The sequence below is a fragment of the Trachypithecus francoisi genome, unplaced genomic scaffold, assembly GCF_009764315.1.
Source record: "Trachypithecus francoisi isolate TF-2019V2 unplaced genomic scaffold, Tfra_2.0 Lachesis_group11, whole genome shotgun sequence".
Taxonomy (NCBI): domain Eukaryota; kingdom Metazoa; phylum Chordata; class Mammalia; order Primates; family Cercopithecidae; genus Trachypithecus; species Trachypithecus francoisi.
In genome coordinates this window covers 56,849,577-56,872,952 of record NW_022681456.1, presented here as the reverse complement: position 1 = coordinate 56,872,952, position 23,376 = coordinate 56,849,577, and the positions used below count along the sequence as shown (strand labels likewise).

The 23,376-nt window shown below is 34.9% G+C and overlaps 1 protein-coding gene across 4 annotated transcripts in view; it reads left to right on the top strand.

Annotated features, from left to right (window-relative positions):
- Positions 1–18,914, top strand: part of ZDHHC17 (zinc finger DHHC-type palmitoyltransferase 17) — a 90,335-nt gene extending 71,421 nt beyond the window's left edge. The window contains exons 11-17 of one of the 4 annotated variants that reach the window (XM_033221196.1): positions 6,864–6,988; positions 7,798–7,860; positions 10,904–10,997; positions 11,803–11,886; positions 13,433–13,590; positions 14,596–14,690; positions 16,055–18,914. In XM_033221196.1, coding sequence (XP_033077087.1) covers positions 6,864–6,988; positions 7,798–7,860; positions 10,904–10,997; positions 11,803–11,886; positions 13,433–13,590; positions 14,596–14,690; positions 16,055–16,193 — 758 coding nt within the window. In that variant the 3' untranslated portion in view covers positions 16,194–18,914. The remainder of the gene's footprint in view (positions 1–6,863; positions 6,989–7,797; positions 7,861–10,903; positions 10,998–11,802; positions 11,887–13,432; positions 13,591–14,595; positions 14,691–16,054) is intronic. The other 3 variants (XM_033221195.1, XM_033221199.1, XM_033221198.1) reach the window with 3 other exon arrangements.
- The last annotated feature ends 4,462 nt before the right edge of the window (positions 18,915–23,376 follow it).

Here is a 23,376-nt window from a genome sequence, read left to right as displayed (position 1 = left end):
AAAGCCTTATGCCTTTAAAAAATTTTTTTTGACAGTCTTGCTCTGTTGCCCAGGCTGGAGTGCATTGGCGTGATCTCAACTTACTGCAACCTCCACCTCCTGGGTTCAAGCAGTTCTCCCACTTCAGCCTCCCAAGTAGTTGGAATTACAGGCATACACCACCATGCCTGGCTAATTTTTGTATTTTTAGTAAAAAAGGGGTTTCACCATGTTGGCCAAGCTGGTCTTGAACTCCTGAACTCAAGTGATCCACCTGCTGTGGCCTCCCAAAGTGCTGGGATTACAGGCATGAGCTACCATGTCCAGCCAGCCTTACACCATTTTGATTGAGATTCTATTTGAGCTGTAGATTAATTTAGAGAAAGTAACTACTTTTGATACTTAAACCTTTTATGTTTTTTAATGAAGTCATATAATTTCTTATGTAGAAGTTTATATCTCTTGTTAGATTTATTTTTAAAAGAATTTAAATTTTTTAAATTATGAATTTTTTATTTTTAATTAAAATTTCTATTTGTGTCTGGTTTATAGAAATGTAGCTGTTTAGTTATTGCCAACAACCTTGCTAAAGCCTTTTATTATTTCTAATAATGGGGTAGTTTGGATATATGTCATGGGATAATCATTATGTATAGAGACTGAATTTTTTCTTTCTACTCTTTATGGCATTTAATTCCTTTAGTGATCTTATTATATTAGCTAGGATCTCAGTACACCGTGGAATAGACACAGAATGAGTATCCTCATTTTGTTCCTGACTTTAAAGGGTATCATCTTTAAAAGATGGACTTTAAAGGGCTAGTATTTTACCATTGAGTGTGATTTTATAAAGTGTTTACTTGAATTTTATAAATAACCTTCTCCCTCTACACGCCCCCCTTTTTTTCCTTTTTTTTTTTTCCTTTTTGTGAATTGTGTATTTTTTTCTTTTATGTTTTTAATATTAAATAATATATTAATAGATTTTTCTAATGTTGAACCACTTATGCATGCCTGGAGTAAACAAACATGGGCATAATGTCTTATTTTTCTATACGTTGCTGGATTAAATTTGTTACTAGTTTTGCATGTACATTTGTGAATGAAATTGTTTTATAATTTTTTTGTATTTGTTTTGATATCAACATGATAGTCTCAAAATGGGTGGAGAATTGTTCTTGTTTTATGTTATTTGAAAGGGTTTGGGTTAAACTGAAATTATTAACTACATGTTTATTAGACTTTCTAAAATCATTTTAGCTGGAATTTGCTTTAAGAATTTTGTAACATATATTTGACTGAATTGTATATTTATATATTTTAGTGATTTGTCCATTTGTTTTCAGATGTGCCACATTCTCTCTGTTTTTTAAAACTCAACTGCTGTACGCCCTCTCTCATTCCTAGTATTAATTAGAGATATTTTTTAGTTACTCTATTTTATTGGATTTTTTAAAGAAACAGCTTTAGGTTTTATTAATCCTTTCTATTTTCACTTTCAGTATGTTTTATTTCCTGTTGTCTGCTTGTTTAGTTTTTTCTTCAGCTTATTAATTGTTTAGTTTTCATTGATATTTTCTATTAGAAACATTTAAGTTTAGAAAGTAACATTTTATATACTACCTCAGCTGCATTCCATACAGAAGATTAAGCCTCTTAATTAGGTTTCTCAAGTCACTATATCATTACCAAATTTTTATCTATTTGCAGCGTCATTTATTGAGAGACCTATGGTAAAATTTTCTACTGTGTTGCTGTATTTAGGAGTTTCTCTTTGCGGTTCAGTCAGTTTTTTGCTTTACATGTTTTGGAGTTTCGTTATTAAGTAAGTATAAGTTTAGAATTCTTTCTAATGAGTTGAACCTTTTATCAAATATATAGTGACCCGTGGTAAGAAGCATTGGCAATGACTATTTTAATTAGTATTGCTTTAAATAATTTATGGCCTTGAATTTTTAAAATGTCTCTTGCAAATAACATGTAGGAATAAGCAAATCCTGAAGAGTGGACACTGAATTTCTGAACCAGTTTACCTCTAGATTTGTGTTTGTTTATCATCTCTGGTCTCCATGGGGTTTTCTTATTAGCAGCTCAGCAACACATTCAAAATGATTTAGTTTTTATTTGTTTTTTTGAGACAGAGTTTCACTCTGTTGCCCAGGCTGGAGTGCAGTGGCGTGATCTTGGCTCAGGGCAACTGCTGCCTCCCAGGTTCAGGTGGCTCTTGTGCTTCAGACTTCCAAGTAGCTAGGATTACAGGCATGCGCCACCACGCCTGGCTAATTTTTGTTTTTATAGTAGAGACGGGGTTTACAAAAACTAAAAAAATTAGCCAGGTGTGGTGGTGCTTGCCTGTAGTCTCAGCTACTCAGGAGGCTGAGGCAGTAGGACCTTTTCAGGAGTTCGAGACTGCAGTAAGCTCTCATTATGCCACTGCACTCTGGCCTGGGTAACAGAGTGAGACCTTGTCTCTATTAAAAAACTTTTTACTGAAGAACACATTTGTTACCATTGAGATTAAAAAACAACTGGTATGTTTCAGAGGATGTTAATCATTGTCCCTCAGATTTTCTTAATATACAGTATGTCTTTTCAGGATGCAGTATTTAAAATGGAGGTTATATTTGTATATTCTATATGTAATTTATAAAAATGAAGGTTTTCTTTCCTTTTATCTGAAATTTTCTCTTAGGATCTCTGAATTCTTTTCTATTTGATGTATTTACTACTACTGGGATAAAACTATCCATGTGTTCAATTATGTTTGTCATCTGTGTTCATACTTTTGTCTCTAATCTTTATTGTTATCATTATTATTATTTTTTGAGACTGAGGTCTCACTATGTTGGCCAGGCTGGTCTTGAAGTGCTGGGCTTAAGTGATCTTCTGGGTTCAGCCTCCTGAGTAGCTGGAATTATAGGTGCATGCCACCATGTCCAGTTTTTGTCTCTAATTATTGTTTTGAGTTTTCTTTTTTCCCCCCATTTACTGATTGTCAGTCTTTTTATCCTCCTTGTGTTCATCTTTATAAATTTTTAGTTCATATATTGTGTAATGGTTTCGTTTGATCTCTGTTTTTTTTTTTTTCTAGAATCACCCTTTTCATCTGGTTCTAATTGTTTTATGATCTTATGTTTAAGCTTTTATAGGATTTATATTTTAATTTAATTATGAAGCATCTTTGGTTAATTTGCCTTTGTCCTTAATTTGTGTTTGTCCAAATTTGCTGCTGCTTTCCATACTGGGTTATTTGCTTTGTGAATACTGTGCACATTTTTTCTGATTTATTATTTTTGTTTTGTTTTCAAGTACTCTAGCATAGTTGTTATGCCATTTCTTTTCATCTTTCATCTTGCTCGTGATTGACCTGGGGAAATATATTCAGACTTTTATGTTTTCTCTGATAATATTGTAGAGCAATCTTTGAAGTTTTTCCTGACTCGTTTGGTACAAGGATATTTAAAGAGAGCTCAGTTGTAAATTTTTGCTCGGAAACTTGTGTTTAGCTGTCTTAAGATCTTGCTGAAAGTTTTTCCTGAGGTTTTATTCTGTGCAGCCTTAGAGATAGAATGATGTTGGAATTATCCCCCACCAGCCATCCCCTCAATTTTGTTAAGTCACCTTATTAATGACAAGCCTTGGTTTTTCTTGATACTTAGTGGAAGCCATGCAGTAGTATTCAGGGACTTATGTTCCTGAAGGGGTTTTCCTGACTTGTTCAAATTATCTACTCACCATTTCAATTATTTTTCTCCAGTTGAGTAGGACTGAGGAGTGGAGTATGTATTAGTCAGTTCAAGCTGCCGTAATGATATACCAAAGACTGGGTGGTTTAACAACAGAAATTTGTTTTCTCACAGTTCTGGAGGCTGGTAGTTTGAGATCAGGGTGCCAGCATGTTTGGGTTCTGATGCGGGTGGTCTTCCTATCTTGCAGATGATGACTTTCTTGCTGTGTTCTCACATGGTGAGGAGAAAGAGTAAGAAATCTCTCATTCTACCTTATATAAGGAAAGCCACAATCCTATTGGATTAGGCTCTCACCCTTATGACTTAATTTAAGCTTAATTGCTTCCTAAAGACCACATCTCCAGATGCAGTCAGATTGCAGGTGTTAGGGATTCAACATATGCATTGTGAGGAAACACAATTTAGTCCATAGCAAAGGGCCAGGGTGAAATAGATGAGAATTCTCATCTACAGTTTTTTATCCTACTAGTACAGTAGAGCAGGGTTAGGAGCTACCTCAGGCAGCCTGCCTTACCAGAATCATCACCTTTTTGTGGCCTTCAGTTTTGAACTTATGATACAATGTGGTCTGTCCTCTTTCCGAAGTTGTTGCCATTATTTTGAGAGGCTCTTGGTTTGTTTGATGTACTGTTTTAAATTCATTTTGCTGAGTATTATGGTAAATAAGTTTAGTGTATGAATTTCTATTTTTGAAAGCCTAGTTAGATAAATTTGTTTAAAAATAAAATGAGAGCTGCATTTCATAGCAGACATCAAGAAAACATCCAACTAGATAAAATAATTAAATGTACAAAATGATTCTATAAACATTTAAGTGAAAGCATTGATGGTAAATACTTTAATTGGAGGGCTGTTTAAACATAAAAGCAAAAATATAAATTAAAATAATAAACTAGCACGTATTTGTCTCTTAAATTGGCAGCATTTTTTGATTACTGCCAATGCAAATGTACTAATCAGTCATATGTTGTTAGTGGAGTTATAAATTGGTATATCTTGCTGGAAAATAGTATAAAAGTGTCTATATATTTATATCTCAAGCCTTAAAAATGCTCATACCTAAATATATTGTTTTCATAATATGTATTGGCATAGAAAATTGTGTTGAGCACTTTGGCGAGGCCGAATAGCATAGGTCATACGAGTCTGAGGTTTAATACTTGCTCTACCTCCAACTCACGGTAATCTTGGACAATGCAGCTTCTGCTTCAGTGTATCATCTGTAAAGGGATAATAGCAGGATTTATCATAGGGTTCTTGTACTGCTTAAATGGCACATAGTTGGTGATTAATATGTTATTTTGTTAATAATTAGATACATTATGATACCAGTCATAATTAAAAATGCAGAATACCAAAATTTAAAGAAGTTTAATTCTGGGTTATAGAGTTCTTGTTTCTGTCTTTCTGCTTTTTTTAGTGCTTTCTCATTTTCTCTAATAATAAAATTAATACTGAAAACAGCCATATATTTGTAGAGTGTGCCTATTTCTGTTAATTTTTTTTTCCCCCTCGAGACTGAGTTTCACTCTGTTGCCCAGGCTGTGCAGTGGCATGATCTTGGCTCACTGCAACCTCTGCCTCCCAGGTTCAAGCACTTCTCCTGCCTCAGCCCCCTCAGTAGCTGGGATTACAGGCGTGCACCACCATGCCTGGCTAATTTTTGTATTTTTAGTAGAGACAGGGTTTTGCCATGTTGGCCAGGCTAGTCTTGAACTCCTGACCTCAGGTGATCCACCTCAGCCTCCCAAAGTGCTGGGATTACAGGTGTGAGCCACCATGCCCAGCCTGTTTCAGTTAAATTTTTAAAATTAGCTTATCTAATCTATTGCTAAAGCTAAATTCAGTCTACTATTTGAAGATACCTAATTTCTTTATCATTAAAGAGCAAGGAAAGACATTTTTAAAGTTCATTCAGTATTGAATTCCTTAATATACCTTTCAAATGTGTAGTCATATATTGAACTGACCCCCTGCCAATTTAATCCAGGTCCTGAGAGTGTGACCTATGTATTTACATGTTATGTTAGCACCTTTTCAAAACTTGTGATAAATAAAAGTGCTGCCCCTGAGTAATGTCAGGCCTCAGCATTCTACACACTTTATTCTCCAGAATAAACAGCTGAAAATTTGACTTCTTATTTACTCTCCGCTGGCTATATCGGTATATTTTGTGGAATAAGATTGGAAAAAGTTGGGGGAAAAGAGAGGACTGGAGAAAAAAGGAAAAGATAAATCACTTTTGAATATGCCAGTTGATAATAACTAATCTTTTCTTTCGTCTTTTGTTTCTCCTGTGTGTCAAGTGGCTATTGAGTGTTTTGGTATTTTCCAAACAAATGTAGAATGATTTCATTCAAGAAGCTGTTCCTTTTCTATCTGTGCTTCATGAGAAATGTAAACAGTGGGTACACATGATAATGTCAAAAAATCTTATGAAATTCTTATATGATACTTGTATCTGCATAAAATCTTACAAATGGTATTTGAGTGTACCTGGTGTTTTGTGTCTCAGAAATGTATTGCTGTAGCAACATTGCTTTATTTTTATAGTGTTATTTAAATTGTTTTTTGATAATTTACTTACATTTATAAATGCCTAATGTATTTTTTTGTTTTTATGAGATAGAAAAAATGTGAACATATAAACGGTTGCATATAAACTATTTCTGTTTTAAGCAAGCTTATATTTTTTCTGAAATTAATTTCAGTGTGTTCAAAAAAAGGCAAAAGTGAGAATTTTTTTTTTACTTTCCTATAGTTAAAAGCAATCTTTTAAATATACGAGTATGATATCTGTAGTATTTGGTAGATGCATAAAGATTGCAATGCATATACATAAAGTATATGTTAATAACTTTGAACATGAGAAATGCCTTCATTTTTGTCAAAAAATTAGTCATTTAAAATTTTCATTGAATTTTTAATACATTCACTAACTTAAAGTGTCAGATAAGTCTACATGATTTAAAATTTATAAAGAAGTCACATTATTTTTATATGTAGTTATAAAGATAATGCAAAACAGCTTGAATTTTTTTTGACTGGTGTTTTGTAAACTTTTATAGATTATAAGTTTATATATAATAGTAATTCATTTATCATTGCTTCTTTAAATTCCTTAACCTTAGACACATCTCAACTTTTTATTTATCCATCTTCCATTCCTTGCCAATAGTGTTGCACTTTTCTACAATTTTGGAAAATCTTGGAAATCAGATCCAGGGATTATTAAAGCAACAGAAGAGCAAAAGAAAAAGGTAGCAAAATACCAACCAAGTCACTTGTGTTTAACTGCCAAATTATTAGTATTTATAGCAGACATTAGAGTACAGAGGAAGTAACTATCTTTTAGAATATAAAGAAATTTTAAGCTAAATTGAGATTATGTATCTTTTATTTGGTGCTCATCCTTGGTGCTGTTGTGATGCCTGTCCATAACACTTCCATGACATTTTATAATTTCATGTTTCTCTCCCTTACAAGACTGCTGTGATTGCTTTGAGGGGTGAATACGGTGTCTTAAACATCCCTGTAAATCTCCAGGAAATAATCTGCATTCAGTAGATGTTTGCTGAATGACCATGTCAACTAGAACGTTAATAAATTGGTTGATAGTGCAGATACACTGTCCCAATAGCTAAAATATTTATATATACCATCCAGGGCATCCCTTTCTTATAATGCAGGTTATTAGGAAGCCAATTATAATCTAACAGTGTTGTATATTTAGAGAACTGGACTAGAAGCATTTTAGATTATTTTAAAAGCTGTTTTATTTAGTCTGTAAAAAATTTTTTTTGATGAGTTATTCCAGTCCACAATAGACAAAGACAATGGCAGATTCTTTTGCTCTAATCCCCTTTTTTCTGGGCAGCATAGAGATTGCTACCCTGTATTCTTACAGCAATGAAATAGCAGTAAATAAACAAAAGATTTTCTTTCTCTTTTTGAACTGAAAACATCAGTAAATTAAAGATGAAAATCATGTTTATTGATTCATAGTGATGGCAAAAGAGTTGATGAGCATTGTTCAGTTTTGAGTTAAATATTTTTTTTTAATTCACAGACAATAGTTGAACTTGCAGAGACAGGAAGTCTGGACCTCAGTATATTCTGCAGTACCTGTTTGGTAGTATTTTCTTCTTTGTTCTTCCCTTCCTTCTCTTCCTCCTGACAGTGGCATAGCATAGCGGGTATGGGGTGTGGGGAAAAGGAAGAATTTCTTTCACTGAACACATTCCCTACCCCTTGGCATAAGAGGAAATATCGTTAAAGGATGTCTCCTTCCCAAGGCGCTTATTCACTGATGGTAGGCCTTGATTGCACTTTTGATTCAGAGGTGCCATTTATTTGTATTCATTCTCTTTCTCTTTTCTCGCTTAAAATGTTACTCAATAAATTAAAAACTAAGAAAGTATTTCAGATCAAAGGTTTATAATGATTCCCTAATAGATTGCTTTCTTTACTACATTTTAAGAAAATTTATACTTCTATTTAAAAGCCACATGGGAATATCCATTAGATAACTGTTAAGACAACATGGCCTCTAAACAAGTTCAATTGAGTAGGTGATTTTTTTTTTTTTATTTTTTTTTGTATCAGAATGTTTATGTAACTTTGAACACTGTTTTATCATAGATTTTTAAAGTGGTCATCCTCACCCAGGTCATAGGTAAAGGTATATGTGAAATTACTAGTATTTATTAATAGAGTCAGGTATAGTACTATTGGATTGTTTATTATTATAGATATCCATTTTCTGTAGGATAATATTTTTTTTTTTTTTGAGACGGAGTCTCACTCTATCACCCAGGCTGGAGTGCAGTGGCGTGATCTTGGCTCACTGCAACCTCTGCCTCCCGGGTTCAAGTGATTATCTTGCCTTAGCCTCCTGAGTAGCTGGGATTACAGGCACGTGCCACCATGCCCGGCTAATTTTTGTATTTTTAGAAGAGATGGGGGTTTCACCACATTGGTCAGGCTGGTCTTGAACTCCTGACCTTGTAATCCGCCTGCCTCGGCCTCCCAAAGTGTTGGGATTACAGGCGTGAGCCATTCGGTAGGATAATACTCTTATGTTTTAATTATTTTTTGCTTAGTTTTTATAATTAGTATTTTGTGAAAAATATATATACTGCCACAGTGCTTAAATTATGTTTTTCTACATGGAAATTGAAATATTCCAAAGTCATACATAAAACTAACTGCCCTTTTACACTTATACACTGCAAGTGAGCTCATGTCTTAACATCTGATTAATAATAAAGTCATTGACTTCATTTAGGATTATGGAATGAATTTTTGAAACAGTTCTAATTCTGCAAATTCTTTATTACACTTAATATTCTTTGACCAGTTATGATTTTGAATATTCAAAATATATACAGCTTCACGTTTGGTAGCAACTTTAGGATACCAACTAGATTCTTTTGTATATTCAGACATTCTGAAAACAGTTTTTGTTTCTATGTTTTATAATGGGTAACTTATAAGATTGATACTCTTTTTCTTAATATTTAGAATGTTTTAATACACTGTTTTTCTGTGGAAATACACTGTTCCACAAAGTATGCAGTGCTGATGTACTTGCCATGTGGCAAACAAATTATATAGTCACTCAGTACAGATAGCAGTGTCATTGTCAAATACACATTTGATGGCAAGAATAAGACTAATTTTGTCATCATAGCATAAATGTTTTATTATGTATTATAAGCCACATACTTCTTGTTGTAAAGAACATTTCCTATTATAAAATCTTGCAAATCAGCAGAGGTAGTTGTCATTATATGGGTATGCTTCACTTTGGTAAGTAGAAAGGTCCCTAAGGCTTGTAGATCAGAGCTTTCTTAAAAATGAATTACTTTGGTGATTGCACTCCTGCACTCCAGCCTGGGCCACAGAATGAGACCCTGTCTCAAAGAAAGAAAAAAAAAAAAAAAGGATTACTTTGTAAGTGATCCCAGGAACCTTGAGACCAAGTCACGCCTTAGCCAATTAGTCTGTTTTTCAGATTTTTGACTAGTGTTGCCGCTGAGGGTTGGAAGTGGGGATAGAAGTTGTTTGAATATCCTGCTGCCTTCTAAGTAGATTTAGTCTCACAAGTGTGGTGAAGAGTAACTTACCCTTTTCTTTATTCCAGAGATAATTTTAGTAGATGTAAGAACTGTTTGTTCACTGTGCCTTTTCCTTTGTACCTCAAAATAGTGTGTAACCTTATGCAAACTAATGGAGAAATGGCAGTGCTTTTGTTGAAACACTGAAGTGTATTTATAAATTTTTTTCTGGCAAGAGTTAATAACTCCAGCTCTTTTATCATATATCTGGCATTAGGACTGCCAACCCTTTGAAGATCACCAATGAGTTTTTGTATTCACTTGGCCAATTTAGAGTAATGTAGGTTTTAAAAACCATTTCAAAATGCTTGAAAAACAAAACATCATAAGCATAAATTCTTTATTGCCGATCAATAGCTGAATAATGAATTTTATGTTTTTTTTTTTTTTTTTTGCAAGAAATGGTGACTTCTTAAGCATATTCTGCATTCTTAGATATGGTCATACATTTCAGCAGGAGAAATGCTATACCTTAATCTGAGATCTCAGAAGGCACTTTACTGAAGAGAAGTAGATGTGTACATGTTGGTTTTTGCTGGATTTGTTAATTTGGGAAAGACAAATATTTTATTGATGATTTTCAATTTTAAGAGCTTTTTAAATTCACTTTTAGCCTGACCTTCCTAGTAAGGAATAATTTTATTTTATTGAAAAACAACCAATATCATAACCATTAATCATAGTGGGACATCATTTAGAAGACTGGAGATTGATGTGTTTTTATTACTCAGAAATTTGAGGGATGTGAATTAAACATAGCATCATTCATTACATCAAATTGGTGTGTAATTCTTAGTTTTTGTAAATTGACGGTTCAGTTCCATTCTTGAGAGCATATTTTTTAGAGTAGCCTCATTCTTTTATTCTTTGTTTTTGTAGTTGAAATTTTATTAAACAAAACAATAGTGATTTTTGGTTTTATTCATTTGGAAACCTTGATATAATCTTGTTTGAAATATATAGTTTTTTTTATAATTATATTTTGAGAAAATAAATATTCAGCTTTTCTCTCTTAGTACAATGCCTTTCATAATCCTTTAACATGCCTATTAACAGATACGGAAACCAGTGAGGTCCAAACATTGTGGTGTATGCAACCGCTGTATAGCAAAATTTGATCATCATTGCCCATGGGTGGGTAACTGTGTAGGTAAGTTATATTAGTAATTTCTTATATATCATTCATTTAAGTTACTTTAGGTAATGAATAAAGTATAATACTAAAGTAGGCAGTAGAAAGTTTATTACTCTACCCTTCATTTCCCCAATTATCTTCTGGTTGACAACACAGCAACTCAGTTGAGAGAGGGAGGGAAAAAATTACAAAATCAGTGCCTGATATCTTTTCTCTGTCAGTTCTATCTGGTGCCTACTCTTGATAAGGAGACAAAAATTTTTCTTTTCTAGTTAAACTAGAGAGATGAAGGTAGTAATATTTGAAATGATACTATGTGCAGAGGCAAAGAGGAATGACAGATAAGAACTGTACACACCTCACTGTTTAAGAATGGTGTAGTCTAAGGAGATAAACTACATGGTTTGAGAGATGCCCCAGAGATTTTATGAGGTGACAGAAAAGAAACATTACAAAGATTGTGTACCTCTGTTGAGGAGAAACCTTTGAAAAATTGGATTGTAATGTTTATAAAAGAAAAGATAAAATAGGGCTATTTTAAACCTCACAAAGAATAGGATTAGAGGTCAGAATTGTGATTTTTTTAGTTCTTTGGGACTTGAACACCATTGTCATCATTATATCTTTGTGTGTAGTTGTAAGCATTCTTACTTTAAGATTTTTATTAAAACATTTTTCCAGAAAACTACTTTATAAAATAATGAATGTATGTGTGATTATCATCACAATTATAGCACACCTTTCATGGCATACCCCTCAAAGGTGCATTACCCATTGTTTTTTCTTAGCTGAAAAACCTTGCTTCTGTGTCGTTCTTCAGGTGCAGGCAACCATAGATATTTTATAGGCTACCTATTCTTCTTGCTTTTTATGATCTGCTGGATGATTTATGGTTGTATTTCTTGTGAGTACAATTTGTTTTTTGTCTTTTTAAAACAAATTTCTACATACTCAGATTATACTTACCATACTAACAAATTACTATAATGACAAAAGTTGTTTAAATAAAATTATGGTTTGGATACCTTATGAAGCACAAAAGGGAAAAAAGATACAGCTCTATCAATTATGTCCAATACACAGTATAAGCAAACAGTTAGCAATTAATCACCTTTTAATACCTGTGTCCTCTGGAAAGCATATGGTTTAATAGGCTTTGAGAAGCTTCTGGGTAAAATGCATCAACATTTTCCACGTCATGTGCTTGCTTTACTATAGTAGCTTATAGATTAAGTGATTGTCCTAGTTCTCTTTCTTAACAAGCAGTTGGGAAAATATATTTAAAATTAAATTTGCAGAGAACTTGAAATATTTTGAAAAGTAGGTATAATTATTGCCTATTAGAGAATATTAGTAAATATCAAAAGTTACCTTTTTAATAAGAAGTTGTTATTCCATTGTGGGCTTCATACCTTAAAGGAAATAATAGATTTTCATTGCATTGAGAATGCAGTCTGGAAAGAGGATCCATCACTTACGATGCCTCAGGGCTTAGTGTTGCTTAGCATAATGATGTATTAGATCCTGGTTTAAATACAAGTCTTGAAAGGATGATTTTCTAGTCTTTCTGCCCCACAGATATTAAAAATAATCAGTGTTACTGCCCTCATGAACCAAAGGAGGTTACCACCTCAGTTAAAGATTAATAGGAAGATTTGGTCAAAGAACTTGACCTAATTTCTGGCCCAGCACACCTTAGAGAACACTTTCTTGTCAACAACAGCAGTACTTTATAGCAGCTCTCAAAGAGCAGGAGGTCTTGTATTAGAAAAAGCCTACCTTGACCAGGCGTGGTGGCTCATTGCCTATAATCCCAACACTTTGGGAGACCGAGGCAGGTGGGCCAGTTGAGGCCAGGAGTTTGAGACCAGCTTGGGCAACATAGGGAGAGAGACCCCGTCTCTACAAGAAATACAAACATTAGCCGGGTGTGATAGTGCATGCCTGTAATCCCAGCTACTCAGGTGGCTGAGGTGGGAGGATTGCTTGGGCCCAGGAGGTCGAGGTTGCAGTGAGCCTTGATTGAGCCACTGCCCTCCAGCCTGGGTGACAGAGTGAGACCTTGTCTCAAAAAAAAACGCCCATGTCACCATCCTGTTAATGTTATATGCCCTCCTTCAAAAAAATCTCTTTCATATATCCTCTTATCTTTTTGTAAAGAAAATGTTTAAGTATTGTGTGATGCAACACCAATCAAATAAAATTGTTTATTCTGAAGATACAGTGATTTTTTTTTTAAAGATTGGCTGCTGCATTTCCATATCTGTCTTTATGTTTTTTCGCTGAGATATAATAGGGTTATTTAAGACTGTAAAAACATTTGCTATTGAATGTCATCAGTTAAATCTAGATCGTTTGACTATGTTTTCTAAATGGTGCCAGCACAAATGCCTGTATGAGGTGCTTGGATAATGATTGAGTAAATACAAGTACTTCTGTTCTGGCTTTAGACTGGGGACTCCACTGTGAGACCACTTATACCAAGGATGGATTTTGGACGTATATTACCCAGATTGCCACGTGTTCACCTTGGATGTTTTGGATGTTCCTGAACAGTGTTTTCCACTTCATGTGGGTGGCTGTATTACTCATGTGTCAGATGTACCAGGTATATGCAAAGGCATTCTTTTTAGTGCACTAATTGAAAACTTTTCCATCCTTGCATAAAAATAATAATATTCTCTTCCTAACGACTCTTGCTCTTCAAGGATTAATTTTATTTTTCAATTTAGTTTTCCTTTCTACTTCACTCTTTTGCCCCTTCCTCTTCTCATATTGTGAACTTTTCAATTTTAGTTCTTACCTCAACAGAAATTTTAATCTGTTATTCCTGACTTAAATACATCCAGTGGAATATGTGAGCTTAGATTGATGATGACATTAATTTTGTGTTTTTAATGATATTTTTACTCACAAATACTAATATTTATTCAAAAGCCTTTTTTTTAAAAAAAGGAAATTTTAAAAGCTCATTATTAGGCTGATATGGAGGTTGTCTGTGCATGAATAGTGTCTGTCCATGCACAGTGTCCAGTAACCTATCTTTAAATATTTTTCACATTTAACTGGCTACTTTTCACAGTCAAATGATACCATGTAAACTAGCTTTGATGATTTTCTGATGGAAAACCGAAAACACACTTCATTGTTTTTATCTTTATCCTAGTTGTCTTCAAATTAATTTTTTTTACATTAAGTATTTAGAAAGAATAATGGTTTGCAGCCTGGCACGGTGGCTTACACCTGTAATCCCAGCACTTTGGGAAGCCGAGGTGGGCGGATCACTTGAGCCCAGGAGTTTGAGATCAGCCTGGGCAACATGGTGAAACCCTATCTCTATTAAAAAAAAAAAAAAAAAAAAAAAAAAAAAAAAAAGGAAAATTAGCCGGACATGGTGCGGGTGCCTGTAATCCCAGCTACTGGTGGGGTGGGGGTTGGGGGCAGGGTGGTGGGGGTGGGATCACTTGAGCCCACCCAGGAGGCGTAGGTTGCAGTGAGCTCAGAATTCGCCATTGCACTTCAGCCTGGGTGACAGGGAAAGGCCCTGTGTCAAAAAAAAAAAAAAAGAAAAAAAAGAATAATGAATAATGGTTTGCTTTTTCTTTCCTCTTAGATATCATGTTTAGGTATTACTACAAATGAAAGAATGAATGCCAGAAGATATAAGCACTTTAAAGTCACAACAACGTCTATTGAAAGCCCATTCAAGTATGTACATATTTATAAATTTAGTATTTTCCCTGGTCATAAAAATTTTCTTACTAACCAGACTCTTAGTGATATGTAAAATAGCTTTTAAGCCTTTTTAAGATTTCTGTAGAAATAGCATCAGTTCACCATAACACCAAAACAGAATTCATCACATTAACTATATATAATAAAGTTGTGATATCTCCTTATATATTTTTTTCTTTTTAATTTTAAATTTGTATTCAGTCTGGTGCTTAGAAATAGTAGGGTCCTAAGTATACAAAATATTTAAAACTTTGAGTTTTACTGAAGTTATTACCAACTCTTTAGCTTTTGTGGTGCTGTTGATTATGGCATACTTCTGGAAAGCAAGCAGACCTTTAAATAAAAACAGAGTTGGGTAGTTTTGAGAATTCTCCCATAGGTACAAAAATTATATAAGGCATAAAACTGTCTGCTTTTCTTTTCTTTTTTTTCTTTTTAGACAGAGTCTTGCTCTGTCACCGGGGCTGGAATGCAGTGGCGCCATCTCGGCTCACTGCAACCTCCACCTCCTGGGTTTAAGCAATTCTCTGCCTCAGCCTCCTGAGTGGCTGGGATTACAGGAGTGCACCACGCCCAGCTAGTTTTTGTGTTTTTAGTAGAGATGGGGTTTCATCATCTTGGCCAGGTTGGTCCTGAACTCCTGACCTCGTGATCCACCTGCCTCAGCCTCCCAAAGTGCTGGGATTACCAACATGAGCCACCAGTGCACACCTGGCCAAAACTGACTGCTTTTCTAAAGGTGTTACTCGAGTACTAACATTTCATGAACTTATCCTTGGCATTTCTTTTTTAAGTTGTTATCCTTAAGTTCACTGCCAAATTCATGCTATTTATAGTTATTTTGTCTTTTTTTTTTTTTTTTTTATGTTGTAGAAGTAGTTTGTCTCCTGCCAAAGAGCCACTACTTAAAGGTTTTTATCAAAAATTGCATTTGGAGCCAGGCATGTTAGGGGATGCCTGTAGTCCTGGCTCCTTGGGAGGCTGAGGTGAGAGGATTGCTTGAGCCCAGAGTTCGAGGCCAGGCCGGGCAACATAGTAAGACCTCATCTCTAAAAATAAAAATAAAAATGCATGTAACACAGGAAATATATGCACATTTGAATAAGTTTAAAATATAATTGTGTCTTTAAATTAGCAAAAGAAAAAATCGTTGGCAGAGCAGTAGAGAAACATGAAGGCATATATATTTTATAGAGTTATAAATTGGTTCCTTCTTGCAAGTAACTTGAGTTTTTAAGTTTAGAAAAAAATCTATTTAACACGAAAATTATATTGAATTCATGTATTAAATCATTTGTACTGACTGGTGTGTTTTCTTTTTGGGGTGCCATTTTTAGCCATGGATGTGTAAGGAATATTATAGACTTCTTTGAATTTCGATGCTGTGGCCTCTTTCGTCCTGTTATCGTGGACTGGACCAGGCAGTATACAATAGAATATGACCAAATATCGGGATCTGGGTACCAGCTGGTGTAGCAACATCTTTATCCTATGAAGCATATTGCTGAGTGGTGCCTGAAAATTGTGTCTGTCCGTGTCTCTCTCACACTCGAATCCACATCCTTTGAACAAGAGCATGCTATGTGTAGGGCTAACGGTGAATTTTACAGTCTTTTTTTCAACACTTTTATTAACAAAAGTAAACATGGACAGAACACACTGCCATTTCTGGGAAGAGTAAAGATGATAAAAAATAATTTTAATGGTTCTTAATGTGGAAATTCACAGCATACTCAACTTTTGGGTTTTGTTCTCACAGTATTTTTCACAAAAAAGGTAAACTTATTCTGTTGACAGACATGGTGTACCGATCAGAAATGTTCAGTTTTAACTAAAACTAAATTTTTGTTATTTGGCTAAATGTTATGATGCAGTCTAGTAGGAGTATTGCATCTAATTCCAGGAGCATTATTTTAAGTTGATTGACTAGTATTATGTACATTTTAGAATGTACACATAAATACTGTGATGAATATCATGTGATTGGGATCTACTGTGATGTTGTCTTCAAAGGCAGGAGAAAATAATGTTGACAATAAAATGTGCTAACAATGTTTTGTTCTTATCAGCTGTTGCAATGCTGATATATTTCTAGTTCAGTGAAATAATTTGTAGTAACCTTGCTCTGAGGTTTTACGGTCTGATAATGAAACACTTGCATGAGTATAGTAAGTCATGTTATTTTGTTCAAATTTAAAAGCCCTACTAAGTGCATGATACACCACATAGAATGTATACTAGCAGATACTATCCAGTGGAGCATAAATTAGAATTTAATTTGATGTTCAAAAACAGTTCCATTTTTAACGGTTAACGTGGTATTTTCAAGAAAAGGCAGAATAATGCAAAATTCTCAGTAATAGTGATACATGGATATACTTCTTTTTAAAACCTCAGCTACAAAATAATTGTAGACAAAATAATGGCATTTAACTAAAGATGGAGCATGATCTGTGTACATAGCACATGTGAATAAAAGAAAAGCTGACGGTATATTCTGGTTTTAATAAAATGACCTATCAGAAAGTAGAATTTCATCCCCAAGAGTATTTCACTTACCTAATATTGAGTAAGTTCTGAAACAGTTTTAGAAAAGATTTTCTTTTTGTTAAATATGATGCACTGATCAGTTTTTGTCACAGCATTTTCATACCCTCATGGTGGACTACTAGTCATTGCTTCCATAAATATTGTTTACAGGGTGAGATTTGGTTTAGTCATCTTAAGTGCTGTAGCAAACTGTGGTTCGAGCAACCTGTGGGAAATCTGTGAGAGGGAATGGGGTGGGAAAGGGTGGGGGAATGGTGGTCAGACTGATAACAGATCCTAGACCAGTGTAAAGAATGTGTATCTGTATATAAATAATTTATCAAATAGTTTTCTCTTTGTGTCTGTATGTGTTAGTGTTTTTAAAGCTGCTCATTTCATTTTATCCAACCAAAAAGAAAAGGGAGATAACTAATGAGCTTCTAGTGATGTTCAAAATTGCTGTTAATAGGCATTATACCCTGCAAGTTCACTGCATGTCTGATGCTTGGTAAAACTAGTCTTCCCCGTAAAATGCAGATTCCAGGTATGAAAGCAATCTAGTGCTATACCTGCCCCTTGCCTTAGTAAGAGGAGCAGTGAAATGTATATAGTTGATGTTCAGTATTTCCAAGTACCATTTTTATATAGTAGCTTATTTGACCATAAGTCACACATCAAAAAAAGATTACCTTTAGTGTATGTGTTTTAATATTAGAAAATTGGCATATGTACTTTATTTTTGAAAAGGGAAGAGATGGGTGTGGGGTGGCAATAGCATTGTGCCATTTTGTCATAGAATGTAAAAATTGGTTAACTTTACAAATGTCAGCTAGTTTTGACTACTAATTGGGGGAAATTTTAGATAATTTTTAAATTCAAAGTTATTTATAAAATGCTAGAATTTGTTTTAATTTTTTTGTATTTTGAGCCACTTCACATGAAGACTCAGTTGCATTTTTATCGAATACATTTTTATCAACAGTTAAAGACTATGGTGGTTTTTTCAGAGTTTGGCTAAGAATGTTGTTACCATCTTCTTTGTTTGTGGTACAATATTCTTTTCAGTGCAAAAGAGATGTCATTCAGTGAAACAGACAAAAAAAACCCCTCTAGATGTGTAATTACATGGAAAATACTAGCAATGTGAATGCTTTTGTAGTAACCATCTTGTAGTACCTGTGAAATCTATAACTCAGAAATGGTCAGATGGTCAGGAGCCAGCTATGCAGCAGTATACCATCTGTTTAATTTTGTAGGTCCTGTGTGTGGAACCAACTATCAACCCAGTTCTAAAGTTGTGTATGATGGTGAACCTTTGGGAATAGTTCTTACCAACTTAATTGGATACTTTTAGCAAATAGCAACTTAATTCTCAGCACTGAATATGAATTACTTCTTTGGATTTTTTTTCATTCATATTTTTATTGTTTCCTGGAATTTATTTGATATTAATGGGCGTAAAACAGCATCACTGTACTTAAGCTATGGATGTTTTTATTTTATATTTTCTTTATTTATAACTGTGCCAAGTATTATTTTGCTACTTACCGTGTTATTCTGTGGAAAGAAAAACCTGTAAAGTGTTTAATAAATTAGCCCTCCTTACATAAATTAAGTGTCAAAATTTTGTAAAATATTAATCAGAATAAATACTGACTCTTAAGTGTGTGCTTGTTTATGATTTCACTCAATTTGCTTCAGGAAATTGATGAAATGTGATAGTGGTACCTATGATATGAAAAGATTATACATTAATATCCTGGTTAACTAGGAGTCAAGTGGCATAAGAACTTGGAAACGTAAAAGATAGTAGTCTAAAAAAAATTCCAATCCTGTGTGTATGCATGTGTGTGTGTAATTTTTTTAAAATAAAGAATAATTTTTTAAGAATTTTGAATTCCATGGAGTTAATTAGGATCCTCAGGGACTGTATGAATCTCCAAGTTTTAAATAAGTCTAAATATACTATACTAAAGAAAATATTGCAAAATGCACTATATAAAGAAGAATATTGCAAAATGAAACGTACCAAACGTTGATCTCAGTTACTTGAGAAGGTATGCATGGCAGAGAGAACTTCTCTATTTGGGACTTTAAAACGCAAAAATTATTAAGGAACCATTTCCTGTTGTTCCAGTGGTTGTTAATGGTTTGAGAACCCAGTGGTATTAAACAGGAATATTTTCAAGTTGAACTAATATATCCATAATTTTCTGAGATTGAAAAAAATTCCCCACGAGCTGTCTGGAGTTCAAGGAACAATATCTTGAACAACTGTATAAAGTAAAGCAAGCCACTAGTTTTCATTCCACCCAAGTGTTTTCCTCCTCATTGTCCACTTTTTATCTCTCCTAGTCCTTGCTAGATTGATAGATCATACCTGATATGGATGTCTGAGTCTAGGAGTTTTTAGACATAATTGGAAACAAGTGGTATATACCAGGACAGAAAATCTTAACGTCTTGTTAGAAAGTAAAGTGTTTATCAGAGTTTTCTATTAAATGTATTTATGTGACAAAATAGAAAAAGCAATAATTCCAAGTAGATTGAGCATTCAGAATGTTCCTTGGTCTGTGTCAGCTAAGTCAGAAACTCAAGGAAACCAGACATGCCTCTTAGAAAACGCTTTTGCCTTTGAATTGGATATGAATGTTTTACTCAGATCAATTTTGCTAAAACTGTTACTCATTTACTAGGACTGACAAATATTTTTGATAGATGGCAATGTTTTTAGATTGTATCCATTCAAAGCATCAGAAAGTCTCATTGTTGCTGCTGCTTGGATCTGTAGGTATAGAGTTTTCATCAAAATTTGGAAATTTTTCAGTTACTCTTTCTTCAATTATTTTTCCTCCCCTCCTTTCAGGAAACTCTAATTTCATATATGTTAGGCCACTTGAGATTGTCTTCCAACTCACTGATGGATCCTCTATTGGCTTTTACTATTCTTTTTCTCAGTGTTTGTTTTAGATAGTTTCTGTCTTTAAGTTACTTTTTTTTTTTTTTTTTTGCAATGTGTAGTCAATATCATTCAGTTTCTTTTCATGTCACATTTTGTTTTCACCTACAATGTTTGATTTGGACCTTTTAAGATACCTTTAATGTCTTAACCTTTTGAAAACATGTAGTTCTAATAACTTTTCATATCCTTACCTGCTAATGTTTACATTTGTCAGTTCTGAGTTGGTTTTGATATTTTTTGCCCTCATTCTTGCTCTTGCATGCCTGGTAATTTTTGATTGGATGTCAAACACTGAATTGGGTGCGTGATATTTTTGTGTTTCTATAAACTCTTGAGCTTTATTCAGGATACAGTTAAGTTACTTGGAAAATCTGATCCTTTGAGGTCTTGCTTTTAAGATGTTAGGCAAGACCAAAGCATTGCTCTTACTGAGGTAAGAGCCTTCTCTGTACTCTATCCCAAATCCCAGGGAGTCATGTTTCCCAGTCTTGTTAGTGGAACAGGCACTGTTCCCATTCCATGTGAGCACCAGACACTGTTTGCTCCACACCTTTTGGATGGCTCTTTCCCTGGCCTTAGGTAGTCACCTAACATGCATGTTCTATCAGAATTCAGCTGAAGACTTGCACGGTGGGGTGGTGTTCTGTATAATCCTAAAGTTTGCTCTCTCTAATCCTCTCCAGTCCTGCAAACTCTAGCCACCTGGGTCTCCCTGGACTCTTAGCTCTGTCTTAACTTAGGGTGGCTTCTACCTCCACCTGTGTTCTTCTTGTACTTCAGCCTGGAAACTCAAAGCAGTAAGCTTTGGTAGTTGCTAGGACTGATCTCATTTTTTCCCCCCATGAATGGCCTTTGTTGCCTATAATGTGCAGTGTCTTGAACATTTTTTCATGTAATTTGTCTTGTTTACAGTGAGAAGATAAATCTGGTCCCTGTTACTACATTTTGGCTTTAAGTGGAAGTCTGAATTAAAATTTAAAAATTTTTTCTAATACAAACTATTGATAGAGACAACTGTCATAAGCAAAAGCTCTTTGGAGTCCTCAGTAATGTAAGAATATTAAGGGGTCCTGAGATCAAACTGTTTGGAAACCACAGGTTCAGAATATTTCCCAAGATGTTAATGGTTCCATGGACAACTAATTCAGTGTAAGGCGCTCTTCAAATTAAAAGACTTCGACCATAGGCTCTCAAGGCCTTCAGTAGCTAATGTGCAGTGTCAGCCTACAGATCTGTCTCATTTCTGTAACACTCCCTAAACTTACTTGATCGACAAGACTTTTTTGGCACTAGAGTTGCCAGCAGTCCTCCATAAATATACCAAACCAACATAAGGGGTAGTTTTTAAAATATGCATTTTGTGACATGCAGCACTTTAATATTGCATTCGGATTACTTTGGGGCTACTGACTTACATCCAAATGACCAAGTGATTCCTCCCAAAACAGTCTGGCCCAAAGCCAAATTCCTTTTTCCACTCCTGGAACCACTGGAAACTAATCTCAACAGTGGAGTAGCTATTTTGCTATGGCTCCCAATTTAATCAAGAATGATTTAAAATATGAATGGATATCTTATTTTACCAGACAGAAATCTCAAATTACCAGTCACCTGGAAACTTCATTTACATTGTTTTTCCTCTTGAATATCTACTAGCAACTCCAGTGGAGTTTGGGAAACATGGTAGGAATGCTAACACCCAAAATTTGGTGATCTAAAACATTTTTGTTTGTAGATTAGCAATTTGGTCAGGGCTTAACAGAGACTAAAATAATTGGAAGGCTGCTTCACTCACATGCCTGGTGGTTGACATGACTGTTGAATGAGATCTCAGCTGAAGCTATGGCAGTAATATGCCTACATGTGGTTTCCCCATGTAGTCAGGGCTTCCTCAGAACATGGCTGAATTCCAAGAGTAAGCATCCTAAGAGGAAGAGGCAGGAAAAGCTGTATTGTCTTTTCTAACCTAGCCTTATCCAAAATACTAAGAATGAGTCACTAAGGTGGGCCTTTATTCAAAGAGAGGGCAATTAGACTATCATTTGATGGGAAGGTCAAATAATTTGTGGACATGTTCTACCACGTACAGAATCAGAAGTTAATAACTCTTCTCCTTCAGCCTCTTTTATTGCCAGTTAACTATTTCCCAGCCTGCTTAACTACCTCTCCTGCCCCACCGTGATGGAACTGGTATGCCTCATAAAACACCTGAAGTTGTTCAAGGCTATGATGTGAAATAAGCACCCAGTACACCGTCCACCAACTTCCTCCCACTTTGTTTCTGCTTATTTTTTTTTTTTTGATGTCATACATACCATATCACCCTTAGCTTTTCAAAAAAGCAACATTTTGGCCGCGCATGCCCGTAATCCCAGCACTTTGGAAAGCTGAGGTGGGCAGATCACTTGAGGCCAAGAGTTCAAGACCAGCCTGGACGACATGATGAAACCCCATCTCTACTAAAAAAATAAAAATTAGCTGGGTGTAGTGGCATGCCTGTAGTTCCTGCTGCTCAGGAGACTGAGGCACAAGAATCGCTGGAACCCAGGAAGTGGAGGTTGCAGTGAGCTGAGATCATACCACTGCACTCCAACCTGGGCAAGAGAGCGAGACTCACACAGTATAGTATGTTAAAATGAACCTTGGAAAAGATTAAGATGTGTTCACGGCTGGTTCCATTTTACTAACACACTAACACACAGTACAGATACACATTACACCTATTACACACCTTGCTCCTGGGGGTGAGGGAGTTGGATTGAATCTCTAGTAAAGAACTAAACTTTCTGGGGGAATAATGAAACCATACCTTATAAAGTCTAATGCTCCTCTTCTACCGAAGCCAGCTGAATGTGCCCAGACAATGCAACATTCTTTGCTACTTATACAGAATCAGAATGTGTGAAACACCCCCGTTTCCAGGATTTAGTAGGTCACCATCTATTAGATCACAGTGGAGAGTCTTTAAAAAGGATCATACTAAGTCTCAGATTCTATAGTTGCCCGCAGGTTGTACTGAATTTTAGGTATAGATTAATCAAAAGAACTTAAGAGTACAGTGGGGAGGAAAAGGAGGAGATGCTGCACTGCTGAACACCAGCTTTGAGGAGCTGAAATGGCGATGCCTGTTGCCTAGCAACCTTTACTCTTAAGGCGCACTTGCCTGCT